Consider the following 23,525-nt stretch of genomic DNA (forward strand, 5'->3'; position numbering starts at 1 on the left):
GAAGGGAATCAATGGATTGGATGATGTTTTCTTTCAGGTATAGGTACTGCTATAGTACTTACAGTAGCTTTGTTGCCTCTTCTGAGCTTTTTTTTTTCCTTTTTTCTTTTTTTTTAAGTCTACTTATTAATATTTTTTTTTTACATGGGCAGTTGTTGGGGGAGTGGGGAGGGGGGAAGGAAATAGGGTGGGAGAAGGAGGAGAGAGGAGGGGCGGGGTTGAGGCCTGTGGCACCCCTCATTCCTGCATGGGAGACAGGGGGGCTTCCAGCGGTGTCTTGTTCATTACGGGGCTGGTTGTGGGTGTCGGGGGTGAGGTGGAGGCCCTCGACCCGCCACCACCTCAGCTCGGGAGAGCCTGGGGCACTTCTTGGGGTGTCTCAATGGTTGTCACTGGGCTGGTTGCAGGTGTTGGGGGTCATGGCTGAGGCCCTTGGCCCTTTGGCCCTCCCCCATCCCTGGCTTGGTAGCCCTGGGGATTTCTGGTCCTTCTAGGTTTTATAGGTGTTCTTTGGTGATGTGAGACCTTTACTAGTTAATATCAAACTTTGTCTCTAGCGTGTGGGTATTTTGTTTTTTCTTCCAGTTCTGTGTTGAATTATTTGCTGTTCCTACCACTTAAACTCTGCACTGGAACTAATTTGTTGTCCTTTGCTTACTTTTAAAGTGGGGCAACTTCCTGTAGGGACCAGCACTTGAGCTCTGTGGTTGAGCAAAATTGTTGCTTTCCTGCTGATTCTCTAGGGAAGGCTTTTTGTTCAGCTCAGGTTTTAATGGTTGACTTCATAGGTACTTCTGGCTCTCGTGAGATCTGGTACACCTGGGTTGTGTAGAAACTTGGTCTGGGCCTGAGTCTTTTCAGCAAACTGCACCTCTTTCAGTTCTGTATTCCTGACCAGTCTCTACTCAATGGTCATACACTGTTTGGGAGGCAGATCAGCTGTCCTTGCTGTGCTCCCCAGTGTTCCCCTGGGGCACCCTCAGGCCCACTGCCCACGTTCCAAACACTTCCCATGGGGAGGCCCATGCACCAATCCCATGTAATGACTCACTGGCCTCTGAGTGGCTCCTTTTTTTCCATTGTTGTGGCTCCTCATTCCTTTGTGAGTTCACGGAATCCTGTTAGTAGTCTTGCTGGCCTGGGGGCCACCAAGGCCCTCTTCTCCCCTGCAGCCTCCAAGCAACTTCATCTGAAGGGCACAGCTGCAGCTTTTGCCAGGTTCTGGTCCGTGTGCTCACTAGCTCCAGCCTTGAAGTGGCCAGGGCTCGAAACAGTTGGAGTGGTTCTTTCTTTCTTTCATTGTGGCTTCTGCCTTCATGCACTCTGTAGGTCTCTCGTCCTCTTCCCTTGATCTCTAGCATCCCCAGCTTGGCTCTCGTTGCTTTTTAATAGTTGTAAATTGGTTAATTTGTGGGAAAGAGTGATGCTGGTGACCGTCTATTCTGCCATCTTGACCAGAAGCCTCTCTTCTGAGCTCTTGATCTTCTCTTTTTTTTATCATGGCTTTGAGGATGAATATGGATTTTCTCCAGTTTTCTTAAGTTCTCTTGGTAATTTTTATATTTACGTGCAAGATAATTGTATTATTGAGTTAGTAAACATTTGATGCTGTTGGGAATTCTTAGCTCACTGAGTTTAGAGGCATTTGAGAGTTAGTCTTGAAATTTTGGGTTTTTTAAAAAATATTAGGTAGAAAATTATTTTCTCAACAGACAAATGAAGGAAAACATCACAAATTAAATTTAAAGTCAGTTGATAAGGAACAAATTTAACACTCAAAGATTAACATCTTTAATGCAAAAAGAAATTTTAAAAATGATTTAGAGGTCCGGCCCATGGCTCACTTGGGAGAGCATCATGCTGACAACACCAAGTCAAGGGTTAAGATCCCCTTACCAGTCATCTTTTAAAAAATAAAATAAAAGCAGAAATTTGGTGGAAGACATGAGCAGATAAGTCACACACCCCAAAGAAACACACATGGCTGATATGTACTTGAGGGGTGGGGGGCAGGGCAGGGCTGGCCCAGCCCTTGGCTTCTGTCTTAGTATGCCGGGCGGCTGGCTCAGTTGATTGCCTGGTTGTGGGCAGGGGCAGGGCTGAGGCCCGTGGGCCCATCCTAGTCTTGCAGTTTTACAAGCAGCTTGGTTTATAATCTAGGCTTGTGAGATCTAGATTCTCTAACCTATTATAGATAATCTGATAGGAGTTTCATCAGTGGTCATGTTGACTTATGTGTCTTTCTCAGAATGTTTGAAATAAAACTTTCTGATGTATTTTTATTATTCCTTTAATTGACTTTGTTCATTTAAACATATGGTCATTAGCTTCTTTAAGATGAAAGATGTTATTCTTTTTCTTAACTGTTTTAGTTTAAAAAGGTTGTCTTTATTGCACTTTAGCTTTGGAACATGAACATCCATGAAGAGAGAGTAACCTTAATTTTCTCTTAAATTCTTTCCCCCCAATTTTTTTCTAATTTGAATCTGGCTCACATGCTATAAAGCCTTAAAGAGGAAGGATAATTTTATGTAGTGTTTCATAAAGTATACTTTGGAACTTTTGTTCTTTCTTTGCCATGTTCCTTGTTTTATTGTTTTTCTTTCAGGGAGATGGATCAAGGATAAGTCAAGTATACTTCATATGAATTTTATTATAAAATAGTTATTCAAAATAATGACTCTGGTGTTTATGTTGTGGGCTATATTCCATATAATTTGGTCTTTTGGATTATTTGTTTACTCATTTTTTGGTCTGTCTTAAGAATGATTTTATTTATTGACATAATGATTATTTTCCTTATCAGGTTATTTCAGAAGCACCTTTTTTTTTTTTTGATATCTGGCTGGTATGGGGATCCGAACTATGACCTTGGTATTACAAGGCTGTGCTCTAACTGAGCTATCAGGCCAGCTCCCAGAAGCACCTTTAATTAAGCTTTCTCACATTTAAAAAAAGTGTATATTTGCACCTACATGAGCATGTGCATATTTGGTCTATATTCATGTTTTGTAGCTATCATTATCGCAAGTGAATTATAGATTGTTTTTGGAAGTGCTTTCTTCTTTGGATTGACCTCTTATTCTCACATACCTGCCGCATTGACTATCAGAATAATTTATAGCTCCTTGTCACTTATTTTGACTTTTGGTGATAAAACAGAAGAGTTTTGACATGTTTATATTTTTTAAAATAATAAAAGGTATACACATGTATCTACTATCCAGGTAATAAAATAGAATATGTTGTTTCAATTTAGTTGATGTCTCAGTGCCAGTATAGAAATCTTATACACCAAAGAAACATTTTAGACAGAAGCCTAATGGAGAAAAGATTTCATATTGTAAAGGAGGGCAAAATTTAGATTATTACTTGATTATAAATGAAAATTATTCCTTGCTTTTAGTACCACTGACTTGACTAAAATAAAATTGTTTATTAGCAACTTTTACCTTTTTTTAAAGGTAAAAGATTTGTAAAGGAACTGCATGCAGACTGTTTAAAGGTTTGGTGAATTCTGTTGACTGCCTCTTAGATGTAATTTATAATTTGGCTCTATTTTCACTTTCAACTTTTCTCCCTCTTTAGGCCAAGAGGCAACAGCGAAAACTCAACTTCTTAATCACTCAGACAGAATTGTATGCCCATTTCATGAGTCGCAAACGAGACATGGGTCATGATGGGATCCAGGAAGAAATCTTAAGGAAACTGGAAGACAGTTCTACCCAAAGACAAATTGACATTGGTGGAGGAGTGGTAGTTAACATCACACAGGACGATTATGGTGAGTCTTGAATCAGGAGTTAGAGGAAGTGGGTACCCTCCATTTTTCATATCTAAGGTTATATACATTATTGATTCTTGCAAGTTTTGACTTGATTTGTAGGTAATATTGATCAAAAAGGAGGATTTATTGTATTGGAATAGGGAAAGTGTGTTTTTGTATAATAGAAGCCTATATAATAACTTGTTAAAGAATTTGAAAAGGAAAGCGTATGGTTATATGATCTTTCATCTTTGGGAATATTTTATATGTTGTGATTTATTAGTAGAAATAGAAGGTATTGAAACAGAATTCAGTGAACATGTCTCAGCAGAGAAAATCATCTCTCATATAAACAAGATTCTTGGTGATACAAGCATGAGAAAGACTGCTCAGTGTTGGCATTTCTGTGATCACAAGGGGAGGGAGGAATTAGTTGAAGTTTGAGAGGAATTTCACAGGAATAATGATCAAGATCATGTTGAGCTAGAAATAAAAGAGAATGTGAGTGCTTCAGAGCATCTTGTAGGTTATACATATCTGTATTCTGTTTAAATAGTTTCACCCAAAAAGTAATTAAAAAGAAAGATAAAATACAAAATAAATAGTTCCATCCATCATAAACACATTAAAATTTTGAATCCTTATTGTCTTGCTTGTCCTGGCTGTTGGCATCACTTTGTAGAAGAAACCCCAGGAACTAAGAGACAGTGGACCTCAGTCCCCTGGTGGTTTTAGTGAGCTGGCTTTGGCTACTGGAGACTATGGCAGCCCTCTGTCTCCATTATGCTTCCAGCTCCTTAACTCTGTCAAAGAATTTAGCCTCCCATCTCCCTCACCCTCCATGAGCCTAGGGATAAGTAGAATAGAGATTTAGGGATCCACATGTGTTGGTGTGAATTGCATCTTTGAAGAAGTTTGTGATAATATATACAAGTTTTCTTTTTCAGATAGTAACCATTTCAAAGCCCAGGCCCTGAAGAATGCTGAAAATGCATATCATATTCACCAAGCTCGGGTGAGTCTTTAAAATGAAAAGGCATATAATAATTGGTCCTGGAAATAACCCGTGATCTTTTACCTTAGGTGGTCTTCCTCTAGTTCTAGTCAACACTTTGCATTAAAAGCATTGGCCACCGTGTGTGTGTGTGTGTGTGTGTGTGTGTGTGTGTGTGTGTGTGTGTGTGTGTGGGATGGGGGTTGTGTCGCCATTTACTTTAGAATAGTAGGAATACTTGAAAAAGGGCAGAAAAATGAGCATTCAGTTGTCAAAGCTTCAGGAGTCTATTGATTGAAATTATAACAATTTGCTTTTTTGTTGTTGTTCTCTTGAGTGATCATGGGTAATACAGTATGAAATGCATCATGGTTGTTTAGTGAAAAAGACCACACTCTTGGCTTGTTAAGAAAGCCATATCATGACTTGAGAAACTAAGTTAGTGCCTTCTTTCACTTTAATAATAACCTGCTCTCTGTTATCCGTGATATAGTGAAGTTTAATAAAATCAGAAGGAAACCATAGTTAGGTTGAATTGAGTAAAAGAAAATGCGATTTTAATACACCTAATAGGAGCCTCTGTGTAACTTTGGCAGGGTCCAAGTCAAGGAGACATGAGTGTAACTTTCCTTTCACCATCCCCATCCAGTCAAATAAATTTTATATCAGATCCTTAACAAATTCCTTGATGAAGTTAGTAATGTTGTGATGTGGTTTAGCATATGTCCATCAAAAACATTGTATGCTTGATATGATTGTTATATTAATTAATATTAATAATATACTTTAATATATTATGCTTTATATATATTATATATACATTACAGTACATTATCAGGTTATATTATCAGAAATTTTGCTCTAATTATTTTTCTTAACATAGGGTAGATATATTGTTACTGTGAACTTTATTTGCATTTAATATTTTTTTCCTCTTATTTTTCTCCTATTTATCAATTTCCCAGACAAGGTCATTCGATGAAGATGCAAAAGAAAGTCGAGCAGCTGCCCTACGGGCAGCAAACAAATCTGGCACTGGGTTTGGGGAGAGTTACAGCCTGGCAAACCCATCTATCCGGGCTGGTGAGGATATTCCACAGCCCACAATTTTTAATGGCAAATTGAAAGGTTATCAGCTGAAAGGCATGAATTGGTTGGCTAATCTCTATGAACAGGTGAATTTTAGAACTGTTATACCCATTCTCTTGTTTATTATGTTTTTCAAAGGTCATTGGTTCAATGTAATTGTGAAATGAGTCCAAGATAATTTCAGCCCTTTAAAAAGCTTTATCCTTTGACAAAAGGCAGAAAAGATGTCTCTGTATTTCAAACCTGGAGATTCTACTGGAGAATATTTGTATCATGTATATAGTATAGTTTGTCTTAGATGGTCTCGGTAAACCTGTTTGCTTTTATTGCTTGGGTTAAAGAATTTGCCTTGGCCTGTTGGTCACGTATATCATGATTCACAGTTGTAGCTGTAGTGTTGGCCAAAGGAATTATTATAGCAGTGGGTAATAGTGCTGAGGCTGAGTATCTCTAGTCATTTTTGTTTGAACAAGTTTGTCATCTTGTTTAGTTCTTTTTGGTGGTAGGTTGAACCCTATGTGATGAAATGCAGGATGTGTTGACCATGTGTTTTTTTTCCCCGCAGGGTATTAATGGCATTCTTGCTGATGAAATGGGCCTTGGTAAAACAGTACAGAGCATTGCCCTCCTTGCCCATCTTGCTGAGGTGGGTAGATGCACTCTATTTTCCTCTCTCCAGAATTTCGGGTCATTTTCTACTGAGAATCAGCCACTTACAAAGCACTATGCTAGGCTCTGTAGCATACCAAGACAGTAGGACTTGATCCTTTTCTTTTCTTTTTTTTTCAGCAGCTGGCTGAGGCCTTGATCCTTGCCATCAAGGCCTTTACAAGGGGACAGTATGGTGTAATGTTTTGCTTTTCAAGAAGGCTAGGACAGTTTTTGAGCATGTGGTTTGAAATACTCCCCTCCACCTGCCATTGAGTACCACCAGTATAGTGCCAAGGGCACTGTAGTTAGAAGACCTGGATTCACATCTCAACTCTACCCTTACTAGCAGTGTAAACTTGGGCAATTCACTTAATGTCTTTTGAACTGACTTCACTTTAACTCTCTGAGTCTTAGTTTCCTCTTCTATAAAGTGGGCATAATATCTACCTTATAAGAATTTTGTGAGAATTAAATGAGAAAATATGTGTAAAAACATTTTGAAAAAAGCAAAAGCTTTATTAATATTAACTATTAAATAATAGTAAAATTGTGATGATAATCTAGTATAGGAGAAAACAGCACATACAAGTCAGTATTTTGTAAATGATTTGTGAATGATATAAATTAGGACCTATAAATAGTCAGAAGAAGGAGTGATTGCTTGGTATTTTTTCTCAAAGTGTGTCCTTGCCTATGTTATTACTATTAACCCAGGATATTATTATTGAATGTGCAGATTTGGAAAATAGGCACCATTTCTCTTGTTATAATGTATTTCCTAGTCTTAAACTGCTTGTCATTAATTAATTATAATTTTGAATTAAATATCTTCAGTTTTCCTGCAGTTGGCTGACCCAGTTTTTCTGTTGCAGAGAGAGAACATTTGGGGACCTTTCTTAATAATTTCACCTGCTTCTACACTTAACAATTGGCACCAGGAGTTTACTAGATTTGTTCCTAAGTTTAAGGTAAAAATTAATCCAACAGAAAAACCTGTTGCTCTTTAAAATAAGCTTTCTGACTCTTCTTTTGCTGCCTTACTAATTTAATTACTCACAACAGTTTTAAATTTTTTACATTGTTTCCAGAATTCCTTGCATATATTCCCTATGAAAGTTACTGATGAGAGCAATAAGAGAGCATATAACATCTTTATATTTAATAAGTGGGAAAGCCACAGTCCAATTTGAGTGATTTACTGCATTTAGCCACATGAATTGACACTCCTGGTCAAACTGCCGTAGTAGACAATACCTACCTTGTTTGGTTCAACATAGGTTTTGACAGATCGTATCATCAGGACACATATCCTGTAATTTATGACATTGCCCCCCATGCCTACTCCAAATCTATTCATAAATGACCCATTAATACTCCAAAGCCACATCATTAGTCTTGGTCCAGCTTATAATATCTAAGGTTAAAAAATGTGAAAGTTCGGGACGGCCTGGTGGCGCACTGCTACAGTGCGCCGCTTGGGAGCACGGCGGCGCTCCTGCCAAGGGTTCGGATCCCACATACAGACCGGTTCCGCTCACTGGCTGGGCGAGGTGCGGGCGCAGCACCGAGGGTTGCGATCCCGTTGCCGGTCCCGGTCCGGTACGGGCGCGACACTGAGGGTTGCGATCCGTTGCTGGACACGGGAAAAAAAAAAAATGTGAAAGTTGGCTTAACTACTCTAGGTGAAAAGAATTGAAGTTGAGGTAGGAAGCGATCAGTAGGGAAGTATGTTGCATCGAGTTGGGTAAGACATGGACAATATTTAAATAGGGGTTTAGTTATGTTAGAAGGGTGTAAGAAAGAATAGGTAGGATTTATTACATTATTTGTAATTTAAAAGGGTGGAAAATGAGTTAAATATGTGTTCTGTCCCTAAAAGGATAAAATGATAATGAGGTTGCATGGAAAGGAGGATTTTGTGGAGATTGTGTATCAAGAATTGTTGACAAAATCTGTATGATTTGGGGTCTCTGTAATAGTCAAGGGTTACATGCAGTTTTTAAAGGGCCATGTAGGATGGAGGTGAGAGGCAGCTATTTTTTGGCTTATGCCTTGTAAGGAATAGAACATATCTGGGATTTCCCACATTGGGGCAGCTGTATGGCTATGGTCCCACCTTAGTGGCTGAACTGTAGAAATAGAAAATGTTTACAGGTCACTTTAAGTATATAGCTTTTAACTTGGCTGACTCATTTTCAGCTCTCTATGGAGAAGACTATGTCATTTGAAGGCAACTTGTTGAATATTTTCTCTTGAAATTTTGTTATATGGGATATAGAGATCACTTTTTTTGCTTTTTTTCCCCATATAATGTTTAGTACATGTTGAACAATTAGGATGTTGAAAAATGAAAATTCTTAAAAATTTCCACCAAACCACAAGTTTTTAGTAGCTCCTCCACTGGCCAATAGATGGCAATGTGGTACTACTTATGTCATTGATAACTCTGCTTTGACTTTAAACTTGTGGCTGAAACTGAGCTTTCATTTAAATGTTGAGCTTTTTTTTTGATGCTCTAGATTAGGGGCCAATAAAATATAGCCTGTGGGTCAATTCCAGTTACCACCTCCTTGATTTTTTTTTCCCTATTGTCCTAATTTTTTTTATTGTGATAAAATGCATATAACATAAAATTTATCATTTTAACCATTTAAAAGTGTACAGCTTAGTAGCATTAAGTTCATAGTATTGTGCAACCATAACTGCTATCTAGCTCTGGAACTTTTTTATCCTCCCAAACAGAAATCTTGTACCTGTGAAGCAGTCACTTCTCTTCTCCTTCCTGGTGCTAACAACCATAAATCTGCTTTTTCTTTTGGATTTGCTTATTCTGGATATTTCATAGAAAGGGGATCATACAATGTGTGGCTTTTTTCATTTAGTATAAACTTTTGAACACTCACCTATGTTGTAGCATGTATCAGTGCCTTGTTCCTTTTTGTGGCTGAATAATATTCCGTTGTACGTATATATCACTTTTTGTTTATCCATTCATCTGTTGGTGGATATTTGGGTTGCTTGCCCTTTTAGCTATTGTGTATACTGCAGCAAGGAGCATTCGTGTGCAGATTTTTGTTTGAGCACCTGTCTTGTATTCCCTTCTTTTGGGTGTATATCTGTGAGTGGAATTGCTTGGTCATATGGTAATTCTACTTCTTGAGGAACCTACCACCTGTCTTTATATGGGCTGTGAGTTAAGAATAGTTTGTATATTTTTAAATTGTTGATAAAGAAAAAGGATATTATTTTGTAACACATGACATATGAAATTCAAATTCATATGTATTAGAACACAGGCCATACTCTTTTGTTTATGTATTTTTTATGGCTTCATGTGTCCTACAACAGCATAGTAGAGTTGTGACAGAGACCGTATGGGCTGCAGAGCCTAGACTATTTCCAGAAAAGTTTTGCTGACTCCTGCTGTAGTTGTTTCATTGTTTCTATTACCATTACTCTTTTAGATTGTCAGAAATGTGTTCACTTTCCTACAGAACCGTCCTTAGCTGTAGACTCTGATCAAATGTATAATTAAATTATATTCTAAGATACTTAGATTATATGCTACAATTACAATGTCTGAAAGTTCATTTTATTTGGCAGGTGTCTGGTAATATTCTCTATATTTCCATTATGGTCAGTGCTTCTAACTTCCTCCTTTTTTTTCCTGATGTCCTTCTTTTCCCCATGAAATGTGATTTACACTTTAAAAAAAAATAGTTATTGTGCCATTTTTTGTACCTAAATTGGTTATTCTATATGTTTCTTATTTATTTCTTCTCTATCTTTATTATTCTTTTGAACTTTCTTTGTAAACTTTTTTCTAATGTCTTTAGCTAGAGTTTAGATTGTTGATTTTCAGGTTTTTAAATATGCACATTTAAGGGTATTAATTGCTTTCTAAGCCATCCAAAGGTTTGATTTGTCACATATTCATTTGTCTTTCAGTTCAAAATCTCTAACTTCCACTGCAAGTTCTTCTTTGAACCATATGTTATTTAAAAGGATAGTCCTTAATTTTCAAACAAGTAAGGATTTTCTAAGTATCTTTTTTGTTATTAACTTATAGCTTAAGTTGACTGTAAGAGAACATGCTTTTTATGATTTTAATCCTTTGAAATTTGTTGAACTTTGCCTTTATGGCCCAGCATATGGTCAGTTTTTATATGTCTTGTGTGTTTGAAAATTGTAAGTATTCACAATAGTTGAGCACAGTGTTCTATATATGTTGATTAGGTCAATTTTCTTAACTTGTTTGGCTCTTCTGTGTCTTGACTGATTTGTTATTGTCTGCCTGTTTTATCACTGAGACAGGTATGTTGAAATTTACCATGATTATGGATTTGTCCATTTCTCTGTTCTTCTGTCCATTTTTGCTTCATACATTTTGAGTCTGTGAGACTCAATTTATAACTTATAATTACAATCATGTGTTGTCTAATGATGCGGATATGTTCTGAGATATGCATCATTAGGCTTTGTGGTGTGAAAAGTGAATTATGAAAGGGAATAGAAATTAATTTTCCTGTCATCTAAATTGGCCATAGTTGCATGAGCGTGGGTCCTCTAAGTATGTTACTAAGTCTCTCTGTGCCTTGCTTTTCTCATCTATTAAGTAGGGATTGGAATAATACTATGTACACAAAATTATGAAAATTAAATTACAGGTAGAGGTGTCTGATATTCAGCAAGCACTCAGTGATTATTAATTAACTGTTATTAACTTTTATTTTGCTATGAGGATGGGTGGGAATCATTTAAAAGTGCAAGAAATCTAATTAGACAGCAACTTTTCACTTGGGGTCTGAGGGAATGTTATCAAATGCTTGGCTTTCACTCCTTTGGGAGGGTCACCTGGTGGATAAGCTAGGCACTCCTTCTCGGCATATTTTGCTGTAGGCTTCTTTATATCAGCCATCACCACAAACATATGAGTAATGTGTTGCGCTACGACGTTATTGTCACTAAGCAGTAGGAATTTTTCAGCTGCATTATAATCTTATGGGGCCACTGTTACATATGTGATCTGTTGTTGACCAAAACTTTGTGACACATGACTATTTTATATTACTGGTGAACTGAAGCGCTTATTATTATGAAATTCCATTCTTTTTTTTTTTTTTTAAAGATGACCGGTAAGGGGATCTTAACCCTTGACTTGGTGTTGTCAGCACCACGCTCAACCAGTGAGCAAGCCAGCCATCCCTATATGGGATCCGAACCCGTGGCCTTGGTGTTATCAGCACCGCACTCTCCCGAGTGAGCCACAGGCTGGCCCTGAAATTCCATTCTTTAAGACTTTTTGACTAAATTTATTTTTTCTGATATTATATCGATAGACTGGCTTATTCTTAAATTATTTTTACATGGTGTCTTTTCTTCATTTTACTTTTAACCATTTTCTATTATTTAAGGTGTATTTCTTGCCTTTTATTTGGAATATTTGTGCTGTTAATGTAATTATCAATGTATTGAGTTTAATTCTACTGCCTTGATTGTTCTCTACTTGTTTCACCTGGTTTTTTTTGTTTGTTTTGTTCTGTTTTTGTCTTTTTTGAGACCGGCCGCACCGCACTCAGCCAGTGAGCGCTGTGAGCACACCAGTCATCCCTATATAGGATCCGAACCCACGGCGGGAGCGCTACTGCACTCCCAGCGCCGCACCCTCCCTCAGCCAGTGAGCGCTGTGAGCACACCAGTCATCCCTATATAGGATCCGAACCCACGGCGGGAGCGCTACTGCACTCCCAGCGCCGCACCCTCCCAAGTGCGCTATGGGCTCGGCCCTTGTTTCACCTGTTTAATTTTCCTTTTTCTCTCCTTTTTTGTGTCCTTTTGGATTGATTATATTTTATACTTTTTTCCCTCCTCTTAGCTTGCTGATGATATATTCAGTTTATTCTTTAGTAGATAACCTGGAGATTACCACATGTGTCCTTGACTTTTTAAAAAATAATACAAATTAATACCGTTAATACTTTCTAAATAGTACAAGGACCTTCATGTACTGTAACTATATCTCCCCTTCTCGACTTAAACACTATTGATTTTGTATATTTTTATATTTTAAACCCATGAGACATTTTATTATTTATGCATTTTATATTTATTTAGATTTATTCATATTACTTACATATTCACTGTTTTCAGTGATCTTCATTTCTTCCTGCATATTTGTGCTTCCATCTGGCTGAAATTTTTCAAAACAACAAAAGATATCAAGCTACAGATTCAGGAAGCACTGTGAGCTCCATAAGAATAAAAAAAAGACTACACCTAGAAACATCACATAAAAGTGCTAAATTTTGCATTCTTTTGTTTCTCCATGCTTTAGTCTGGATATTTTCTTCTGGCCTATCATCTGGTTCACTAATATATTTTCAGCTGCGTATCATGTGTCATTAAACACATCCATTCAATTTTTTTTCTTTTTTTGCCGACTGGTCAGTATGATGGTTATCTGATATCTTTTAAAAATTTTTTTAGTTATTGGCAGCTGGCCAGTAATAGGGATTGAACCCTGGACCCTAGTGTTATCAACGCTACACTCTAACCAACTGAGCTAACTGGCCAGCCCTCCCATTGAATTCTCTTAATTTTAGTTACTTTATTTTTCCTTTCTAAAATTTTTCTTTGGTTCTTTCATAGTTTATAGTACACCGTCGATTCTCAGTCTTGTCTTCCATGAACAAATTAGCAGTTTTAAAAGTCTGTTTCTGATATTTTCATTATCTGGGCTTGTTTATGTTATCTTTTTTTCATGTTGTTTTCAGTCATGGTATGGTCTTTCCTTATGTCTGATTATTTTTTTATTGCGTAGCAGACATTGTATAAGAAAAACTTTAAAGATAATTGTGGGCTCTGACTACTGATTTCTTTCAGAGAAGATTTGTATATGTTTTTTGACACTAGTAATTTTTTTTTTTCTGGAGCACAAATAATCCAAAATTTTCTTAATGTAGTTAGGAATTGAGATAATTCGAGGCTTGGATTCAGTACATGTTAAGGCAACTCTGTTTATGGTTTACCTTTACTAGTAATGAATATATAGCCTTTGAGTCCCAACTAAAAGCCAGGGATGTGGCTGGTTATCAGAGTCCTCTTCCTTGATCTGCAGTTTTCGTTCTGTGGGCCCTAAGTCTCTTGAAAAAAAATCTGCTCAGTTTCTTACCCTCTCAACTAGAATTTTTGGAATGAATTAGCATCATCGGGGGAAAGTGTACCACATACTAGGCTTACTTCTCTGGGCTTTCTTTCTTTTCTGGTTCTTGGCTCCATAATTCTCCACTGCCTCAGTAGCTCTCTGATACCTTCAGATAAATGTATCATGTGTGTGTTCTTATTTGGTCAGCAGGAGGATTGGTCAAACCACTTAGTCTATCACTGGCAGAAGAGGAACTCCTATATTCATTACATTAGCTTCTTTTTAAATCATTCTGAATAACATTTGTGATGATACCTTTAATATTATCAGTAGAAAATAATATATGTATTGGCCCTTTTTCCAGGTGCTACCATATTGGGGAAATCCTCATGATAGAAAAGTCATCAGAAGGTTCTGGAGTCAGGTAACTTTTAGCTTACAGCATTCATGTATATGTGCAGTCATCATTTCTCCAGATGATTTGAATAATTTCTTTTGGATAAAATCTTATATATTATGTATCTCTGGACACTAGGCAAGTGCACTTTTCTTCTGATACAGTTCTTTTCCTGTTGTAGGACTTGAAGTCTGGGATTAAGAACTCTTTTTTATTATAAGGCGAAGACTAGTTTTTAGCATAATTCGTGATAAAGGTGACTGCTTTAAAAACAGTTACAGTTACCTTACTGCACATCTCCCTACCACATGGTAAAAGCACCTCCTTAGAACTGTCTTAAATATTTTGGCTCTAGAAAATACAGTCCATCTGTCATTATTATGAATTGTTATATGTCTCTTTTCACCCTTCTCTTATATTTATAGAAGACCCTCTACACTCAGGATGCTCCCTTCCATGTGGTTATCACCAGCTACCAGCTGGTCGTGCAGGATGTAAAGTATTTCCAACGGGTCAAGTGGCAATACATGGTACTGGATGAGGCTCAGGCACTCAAGAGTAGTTCCAGGTAACATGAGTAGTAGAAACCAAATTCCATGGATTGGGCCAAATGTGTGTGTGTGTGTGTGTGTGTGTGTGTGTGTCTGTGTGTGTGTAAATGAAGGTCAGAGAGATTAAGAACATGGCATGATCTGGTCTCCGACCAGAAGGCAGAAATTCCCTTTTACATTTTTTTATGGGAGATAAATATCAATGCTTAGAATACAAAGATTTTTCTCAACTTTTATCTCCCTACTCAATCCTTATGACATTTTAACACGTCTTTTTTCTTCAAAGAAAATTTCTGTAGAGGAAGAAGTCTCTGCCCTTTTTTGAGGGATTATTATATTTTACTTTATTTTGGGGCTGTTAGCTGGTATGGAGATCCAAACCCTGAGGGATTATTTTAGACTGGAGTTCTTAGAGGTACTGTTTTATAGGTTGTCTCTCAGTCCCTGGAAGGTTATTAGACCTCCAAGAATCCTTTTATTATAAGTTGTATGTTTAAAATAGTCCAGTACCTTTAAAGTCCTAAACTGAATAGTAAGAGTGCTTGGCTATAAAGTGTTACTCAGTGGTATTAAACCTCAGGTTTGGTGTATTTTATTAACTCTTGGTGAGTTCATAGGAATTTATTAGAGGTTCATGTCAACTAGCAGGGTGATATTTTCCATGGGGCTTTCCATCCTCTGAAGATCATTACTTCATATTGCGCTCTTTTGAAGGAGGGTATGCCTGTGGCCAGGAGCAAAGAAGACTCATTTTATATTTTCTTCTCATACCCTTGCCCTTCCTCCATTACTCCCTCCAAACTCACTCTGGAATTGCACAGATTAATAATTTTAATGCTTTTTTTTTTTTTTTTTTTTTTTTTTTTTTTTTTTTCTTTTGTCTTTTTTCCGTGTCCGGCAACGGATCGCAACCCTCAGTGTTGCCCCCGTACCGGCCCGGGGCCCGGCAACGGGATCGCAAGCCTCAGTGTGGCCCCCGCGCCTCGCTCAGCCAGTGAGCGGGAGCCGGTCTGTATGTGGGATCCGAACCCTCGGACGGGAGCGCCGCTGCGCTTCCCAAGCGGCGCACTATCCAGTGCGCCACCGGGCCGGCCCTTTAATGCTTTTTATATCAACAAAACTGACCAAAGATAGTAGAAGACTTTATAAAGCCAGAAAGGATCCTACTCTGCCTTTTTGAGGGCTATATTTTCTAAACTTCATTACCATGTTTTCAGTATAGAGAAGTCAGTTTCTCTGAAATTTCCAGTGCTCAGCTATGTTGAGTACTTTTTAATTGTGTACATGGTGGAGTACTTGATTCTGAGTGGATTTTTTTTTAAAGATGACCGGTAAGGGGATCTTAACCCTTGACTTGGTGTTGTTAGCACCACACTCACCCAGTGAGCCAACCGGCCATCCCTGTATGGGATCCGAACCCGTGTGGTATTATCAGCACCACACTCTCCCGAGTGAGCCACGGGCCGGCCCCCTGAGTGGAATTTTTTTGAAAAGTATTTTTAGAAATATGGGGTCTCGGGCCGGCCCGGTGGCGCACTGGATAAGTGCGCTGCTTGGGAAGCGTGGCAGCGCTCCCGCCCGAGGGTTCGGATCTCACATACAGACCGGTTCCCGCTCACTGGCTGAGCGAGGCGCGGGAGCAGCGCCGAGGGTTGCGATCCCGTTGCCGGTCCCCGGTCTGGTGCGGGGGCAGCGCTGAGGGTTGCGATCCGTTGCCGGACACGGAAAAAAAAAAAAAAAAGAAAGAAATATGGGGTCTCAGTAGTGTAACTAAAGAAAGATTTTCTGTTAACTTGGATTTTGTAAATCATTTTTTGGGACAGTGTTCGTTGGAAGATTCTCCTACAGTTCCAGTGTCGGAATCGGCTTTTGCTAACGGGGACCCCTATTCAGAACACCATGGCAGAGGTAGGCACAAGTTAAAGTTCCAGGTTAATGTCTTCATGAAATAAAATGAATGGTTGTAGCACAGCATAGAATTCTTTTCACATGTCTTCTTAAAGTGCTACTGCTTGGTACAAATTATAGTCCCCATGTAAAAGGAAGAATTTGACTACAGTTTGCCCTAAGTGGTCTTTTAGGCATCATTCCTATTTTATTCTCTGGCATGAGGCCAATGATTTTATTCCTTTATATTTATGTAATAAATAGTGACCACATTAGGAAATATTAGCCATCTAGTGCAGAGATGTTTTTATGCTAGAACCGAAAGATAACTTTCTTTAACACTGAGAGGAGATAAAATTCTTCTTTAGGAAAGACAAGTGATCATCTAGAATAGGTGTTAGAAAACTTTCTCTAAAGGGCCAGATAGATATTTTAGGCTTTTGCTGGCTATATAATCACTGTTTTAGCTACTCAACTTTGCTCGTGTAATGTGAAAGCAGCCATAGATGATACATAAATGAATAGGCATGGCTATGTTTCAATAAAGCTTTATTTATAAAAATAGTTGACAGACCAGACTTGGCCCCACAAGTTATAATTTTCTGGCCCCCGATCTAGGTTTATAAGTAGCAAGTTACTACCTCAGATTGTGTTCAGTTGTGAAATGGATTTTTTAAAAATAAGATCTTTAAAATTATCTCCCTGCAAAATCTGAGCATGAATTGCACTTGTAAACTTTTAGTTTGAAGTTAATTGAAAATAATCATGTTTTTTGGCAACACGTAATAGAACTAGGGTTGGTTGATGAGGAATGTACTTGCACTTATTTACTCTTTCTCACTCACTCACACAAACACATATACACTCGCACCCCTATAACTTCTCTCACTGTCTGCAAATGTTAATATATTCTCACACACTGTCATTTTGTTGCCCTACAGCTATTTCATTTTTCCTTTTTTTCCAGCTCTGGGCTCTGCTACATTTTATTATGCCAACGTTGTTTGATTCACATGAGGAATTTAATGAATGGTTTTCCAAGGACATTGAGAGCCACGCTGAAAACAAGTCTGCCATTGATGAGAGTGAGTACTATTATGAGCTTGCTTTCTTTCTCCCTCTCAGTGTAGGCAACCACATAATTGTATATTTTCTTCTATGTGAAGAATTTTTCTTCCAGTGTATGTAGAAGAATCAAGGGCAAAAAGTTTTTTCTCTTTATATGCTTTATATTTGTTTAAAAAAATCAAAAAAGGTCTAATCTAGGTGATGGCTACTGTAGTCTTGACTATCTAATCAAGGCAGAATAGGCTTAGTTCATAATGTACTACATTTAGGCTTACAGAGTCCTCATTTTCTACATAGATCCTGAAAGATTCATATCAGAATTATATTCTTTTTGTAAGGGTCAAGACTTTCTTCCTGTGATGTAAACAGAAAATATTAGAAGTGTCATTTTTGTTATTTTCCATATGTATATTATGATTTATTTCTATTGTGAACATTTTTAACATTGTTTATCAATACTTTTGACCTTGTTGAATAATTTCTGCCTAATTTTAAGAGTGTTCTGGAGTGTTTATTACATAGACATGAGGTGACATCTGCTAACTAATAGAAAAGTTCATAAGTGATTTTATACTACAAGTTGTTCATTTGCTTACATTTTTTGAAAGATAATTTTTGGGGAACACTGGGAGTCCCAGATAGGTTTCATTGAACCTATATGAGGGTACTTCAGAAATTTCATGGAAAAATAGAATTAAAAGATAACAGGGTTGGCTGGTTAGCTCAGTTGTTCAGAGTGTGATTCTGGTAACAGCAAGGTTCAGGTCAGGGTTTGATGCCTGCACTGGCCAGCTGCCAAAAAAAAGCCAAAGTTAATACAAATATTTCCAGGGCCTTTTTTGATGAGAAGCCTGTTATTGATAAAGTGTTCCTGAAACACTCTAAAAGTAAATTCTAGTGAATGTAGAGCCTAATGTATTTGCCCAATTGACTGTAGGAAGATCCTCTATTATAGAAAATTAAAATTCCTTGTTTTGTACTTGGGAAAAAGTTCCAGTCTAATTTCATTGAACCAAAAGGTGTTTGAATGGTTTAGTGAGAGATGAGCATGGTACTTGTTTTGATTGTGCTAAATCAATATAATATGTTATTTGGGGTGCGGGGGCTCCTGGCATTTCAGATCAACTCTCTCGCTTACACATGATCTTGAAGCCGTTTATGCTGAGGAGAATCAAGAAAGATGTGGAAAATGAATTGTCTGACAAGGTAAGGAAAGACGACCTCATGAGTTTAAGCTTCAGGAAGCACCAACTTAGAGTTCTAGGGGAGGGAGAAGTCCTCGATATATGTTTAGTTGAAGTGTAGGTAGTTTGATTGAAAGAAGACCTTTATTTTTATTTGGGGGGGGGGTAACTTTTTTTTTTAATTGTGGTAAAATATATATAACATAAGTTTTGCCACTTTAAAGATTTTTAAACATACGATTCCATGGAATTAATTACATTCACAATGCTGTGTAACCACCACCTTTATTTCCAAAACTTTTCTGTCATCATAAACATGAACTCTGAACCCATTAAGCAATAAGTCCCATTCCTTCCCCCTAGTTTCTGTTAACCTCTAATGTACTTCTGTCTGTGAACAAATTTTTTCTCTTTAATTTATATTTTCTTAATTGACCCATGATAATTATATATGTTTGTGGAGTACAATGTGATATTTGGGTACATTTTTACAGTATGTAGTGATCATATCTGGGCATATCCATTTCCTCAAACATTTGTCACTTCTTTGTGTTTGGACCATTTAGAATCCTAACTAGCTACTTGAAATTATGCAGTAATTTGTTATTGAGTGTAGTCTCATATTACGATGGAAAACTAGATCTTATTTTTCTGTCTACAATTTTGTATCCATTGATCACCCTCTACCTATTCCTCCCCCTCCCCTTACCAGTCTCTAGTAACCACTATTCTACTCCCTACTTCTATGAGATCATCTTTTTTATTTTATTTTATTTTTTAAAGGTATATTCATTGGGCCGGCCCCATGGCTCACTCGGGAGAGTGTGGCACTGGTAGCGCCAAGGCCGCGGGTTCGGATCCTATATAGGGATGGCCGGTGTGCTCGCTGGCTGAGTGTGGTGCAGCCAACACTGTGCTGAGGGTTGTGATACCCTTACTGGTCAAAAAATAAATAAATAAAAGGTATATTCATTGGGCCGGCCCCATGGCTCACTCGGGAGAGTGTGGCACTGGTAGCGCCAAGGCCGCGGGTTCGGATCCTATATAGGGATGGCCGGTGTGCTCACTGGCTGAGTGTGGTGCAGCCAACACTGTGCTGAGGGTTGTGATACCCTTACTGGTCAAAAAATAAATAAATAAAAGGTATATTCATTGACATATCTGAGGACAAGGAATATAATTCTGTATGCCAATTTCCCAGGAGCATGACAGTTTTTTTTTTTTTTTTTGGTGGCTGGTCAGTACAGGAGATCAACTTTTTTAGCTTCCACATATGAGTGAAAACAGGTGGTATTTCTCTTTCTGTGCCTGGCTTATTTTACTTAACATAATTTTCTCCATGCTCATCCATGTTGCTGTGAATGGCAGCATTTCTTTTTTATGGCTGAGTGGTATTCCATTGTGTATATACCACATTTTCTTTATCCACTCACCCAGTGATAGGACATTTAGGTTGGGTCCGTATCTTTGCTGTTGTGAATAGAGACATGATAAACATGGGAGTGCAGGTATCCCTTTGCATGTTGATTTCCTTTCTTTTGGCTATATACCCAGTAGTAGGATTGCTGGTTTATATGGTGGTTCTGTTTGTAGTTTTTTGAGAAACTCCATACTGTTTTCCATAATAGCTATACTAATTTACATTCCCACCAACAGTGTATAAGGTTTCTGTCTCCATAAAATCATGTCATCAGCAAACAGGGACAATTTAAGTTCTTTTCCAATTTGGATACTCCAGAACAGGAGCACACTTCCAGAACTATGTTAAATAAAAGTGTTGATAGTGTGCATCCTTGTCTTGTTCCAGTTCTTAGGGGAAAAGCTTTCAGCTTTTTCCCATTCGGTACAATGTTAGCTGTGGGTTTGTCATATATAGCCTTAATTATGTTAGATATTTTCCTTCTACCTAATTAGATGAGAATTTTTATCATGAAGCGATGCTGAATTTTATTAAATGTTTTTTGTATACCTATTGAGATGATCATAGTTTTTTTTCTTTCATTCTTTTAATGTGATGTATCACATTTATTGATTTGTGCATGTCGAACCATCCCTTTTTCCCTGGAATAAATCCCAGTTGATCATGGGTGGGTGGGTGGGTGTGTGTGTGTGTGTGTGTGTGTGTGTGTGTGTGTGTGTACTGATACAAACACTTGACTTTGTTGTTACAATACCACACTCTAACCAACTGAGCTAACCAACCAGCCCTGTGGTGTATAATCTTTTTGATGTGCTATTGGATTCAGTTTACTAGTATTTTATTGAGGATTTTTGCATCTGTGTTCATCATGGATATTGGCTGGTAGTTTTCCTTTTTATTTCTTTGCCTGGTTTGGTTACAGCATAATGCTGGCCTTGTAGTATGAGTTTGGAGGAATTCCATCCACTTCAATTTTTTGAAATAGTTTGAGAATTATTGGCATTGGATCTTCTTTAAAAGTTTGAATTCAGCAGTAAAGCCATCTGGTCCTGGGCTTTTCTTTGTTGGGAGACTTTTTATTACTGATTGCTCCATCTCTTTACCTGTTATTGGTCTGTTTAGGTTTACTATTTCATCTTGGCTCAGTCTTGGTAGGTCATATGTGTCCAGGAATTTATCCGTTTCCTCTAGGTTTTCCAATTTATTGCCATACATTTGGTCATAATAGTCTGTAATGATACTTTGTATTTTGGTGTTTTCAGTTTTAATGTCTCCTTTTGCATCTCTGATTTTATTTGTCTTTTCTCTTTTTTTCTCTTTTTTCTTTTCAAAAATAACTTTTCATTTGATCTTTTGTATTGTATTTTTAGTCTCAATTTCATTTATTTTTGCTCTGATTTTTATTTGTTTCTTGTACTTAGTTTAAGTTTGGTTTGTTCTTGCTTCTCTGGTTCCTTGTGGTACATTGTTATTTTGTTTATTTGAAGTCTTTTTATTTATTTATTTATTTTCCTTTTTGTCTTTTTTACTGACTGGTACGGGATCGCAACCCTCGGTGTCACGCCCGTACTGGGGACCGGCAACGGGATCGCAACCCTCGGTGTTGTGCCCGCGCTGCGCTCAGCCAGTGAGCAGGAACCGGTCACCACATGGGATCCGAACCCTCAGCGGGAGCACCGCCGTGCTCCCAAGCGGCACACTCTCCAGTGTGCCACCAGGCCGGCCCCTTTTTATTTTTTTGATGTAGGTGTTTATTGCTATAAACTCTCCTCTTAATACTGCCTTGGCTGTATCCCATAGGTTTTGTTATATTGTGTTTTTGTCTTCATTTGTTTGTGGTGGGCTTGCTGGGTTGGTTCTCAGGCCAGGGATGAGTGCACACACACTGTGGGTCAGTCATCTCAGGATCTGGCTCACTGGTGATGGGGTTGCTGTATTGATTCTCAGACTGGGGGTGTGAGCATGTGGTGTGTCAGGGTCACTGTTATAATTCTGTGACTGGGGGCAAGCATGCCAGGGGCATGTCAGCTGGGCTGCTTCTTACTTAGATGTGTGGGCCTGCAATGGCTCAGTTCCTCAGGGGCGGATCTGTCAGAGCATCTGGGCCGTTTCTCTGAGCCAGGGGCATGGGCACGCTTTTGCTTAGCTGAGTGGAGCCAGTCTGCTACACCACTTCTTGGGGCCAGGTATGAGGTCATTCTTCCCTGGGAGGTCTGGGAGTGGGGCTGTCAAGGGCAGGGCTCTTGAGCCACTTCTCTGGTGGTCGGTGAGGCCACAAGGCAGGCATGTAGAGACAAAACCCAGCCAAATACTTCTCGAGTGGTGGTTGGTTGGTGAGGCCACTAGGCAGGCCTGAAGAGAGGGGGCCTGGCCAGCTGCTTCTCTAGTAGTTGGCGAGGTTGCAAGGTGGAAATGTCAAGGGCAAAACCACCTGGATGCTTTTTTTGTAGGGTGCAGATACGCTTAGTTCTGAGGTCTCAGGGGCATGTTCATTAGGGTAGGGACCCATGTGCTGTTTTTCCACAGCACACGTGTATTGGGGGCTTAGGTTGGGGGATCTGGCACAAAGAACCCAGCCAACTGGAGAGGGGAGGAAGGAGGGTGGTTCTCCAGTGGTGGCTCTGCCTGTCTGATCTCTGGCCCTGGATGTGGAAGTGCAGCAATTCAGTTGGCCTGGGGTTGGCTTCCCAGATATGCAGGACTGGAGTCACAGCTGCTTCTGGGCCCTGGCTTCAAGCCACAGAGATCAGGGTATTGTAGACTCTCATGTGTTGGAGTGACTGTGGAGCTTTAAGGCTGGGGAGGCACAGTGGTTACTGGCCCCCAGGGCAGAGCATGCTCCTGCAGTGGCTATGCTTTCAAGATGGTGCCACACTCCTTTGGCTTGGGTCATGAGGGTGGGGAGTGAGGAAGTGTACATTGTGTGCTCCTGTTCTGGAGCAATGCAGTGTGTACATTCTAGGCAGCTCCCCACACTTGGCTGTGGGCCTGCAAAGGCTGTGGAATTCTCCTGCAGTAGAAACTGCAGGCCTCTGTAGTGAGGATAGGGGTTGGTGTGGGTCCTCATCCTACCTTCCTCTGTGAGGTAATGTCCCTCCTGTGCTGATCCCAGTGGTGGAGACTTGATGATTGAGGCCGTTTGCCTCTCTCTGCTCTCTACATCGTTATCTTAGGCTTTCGTGCTCTACAGGGACCTTGCCAGTCTCCTGCTGCACTCCTGTGCTCTCCTACAGATGCTCCCATCAACATTTAGCTGTTAGTTGTTCTGGTCCTTTCCTATGGAAAAGACGTACTCTGGGTACCTCTAATCAGCCGTCTTGCCCTGACCCCTCCTAGAGAGAAGACCTTTATACTTGAGGGGATCAAAGAGGACT

At 38.9% G+C, this 23,525-nt stretch overlaps 1 protein-coding gene across 1 annotated transcript in view; it reads left to right on the plus strand.

Moving 5' to 3' along the window:
- INO80 (INO80 complex subunit) overlaps positions 1 to 23,525 on the plus strand; it is a 101,851-nt gene that overhangs the window by 14,728 nt on the left and 63,598 nt on the right. Inside the window, exons 9-18 of the mRNA XM_008587712.1 lie at positions 3,589 to 3,784; positions 4,714 to 4,781; positions 5,726 to 5,935; positions 6,415 to 6,495; positions 7,373 to 7,468; positions 14,009 to 14,068; positions 14,467 to 14,609; positions 16,416 to 16,500; positions 17,447 to 17,564; positions 18,668 to 18,753. Of these exons, the coding sequence (XP_008585934.1) occupies positions 3,589 to 3,784; positions 4,714 to 4,781; positions 5,726 to 5,935; positions 6,415 to 6,495; positions 7,373 to 7,468; positions 14,009 to 14,068; positions 14,467 to 14,609; positions 16,416 to 16,500; positions 17,447 to 17,564; positions 18,668 to 18,753 (1,143 nt within the window). The remainder of the gene's footprint in view (positions 1 to 3,588; positions 3,785 to 4,713; positions 4,782 to 5,725; positions 5,936 to 6,414; positions 6,496 to 7,372; positions 7,469 to 14,008; positions 14,069 to 14,466; positions 14,610 to 16,415; positions 16,501 to 17,446; positions 17,565 to 18,667; positions 18,754 to 23,525) is intronic.

This window comes from Galeopterus variegatus, unplaced genomic scaffold (assembly GCF_000696425.1).
Source record: "Galeopterus variegatus unplaced genomic scaffold, G_variegatus-3.0.2 Scaffold119, whole genome shotgun sequence".
NCBI classification, from domain to species: domain Eukaryota; kingdom Metazoa; phylum Chordata; class Mammalia; order Dermoptera; family Cynocephalidae; genus Galeopterus; species Galeopterus variegatus.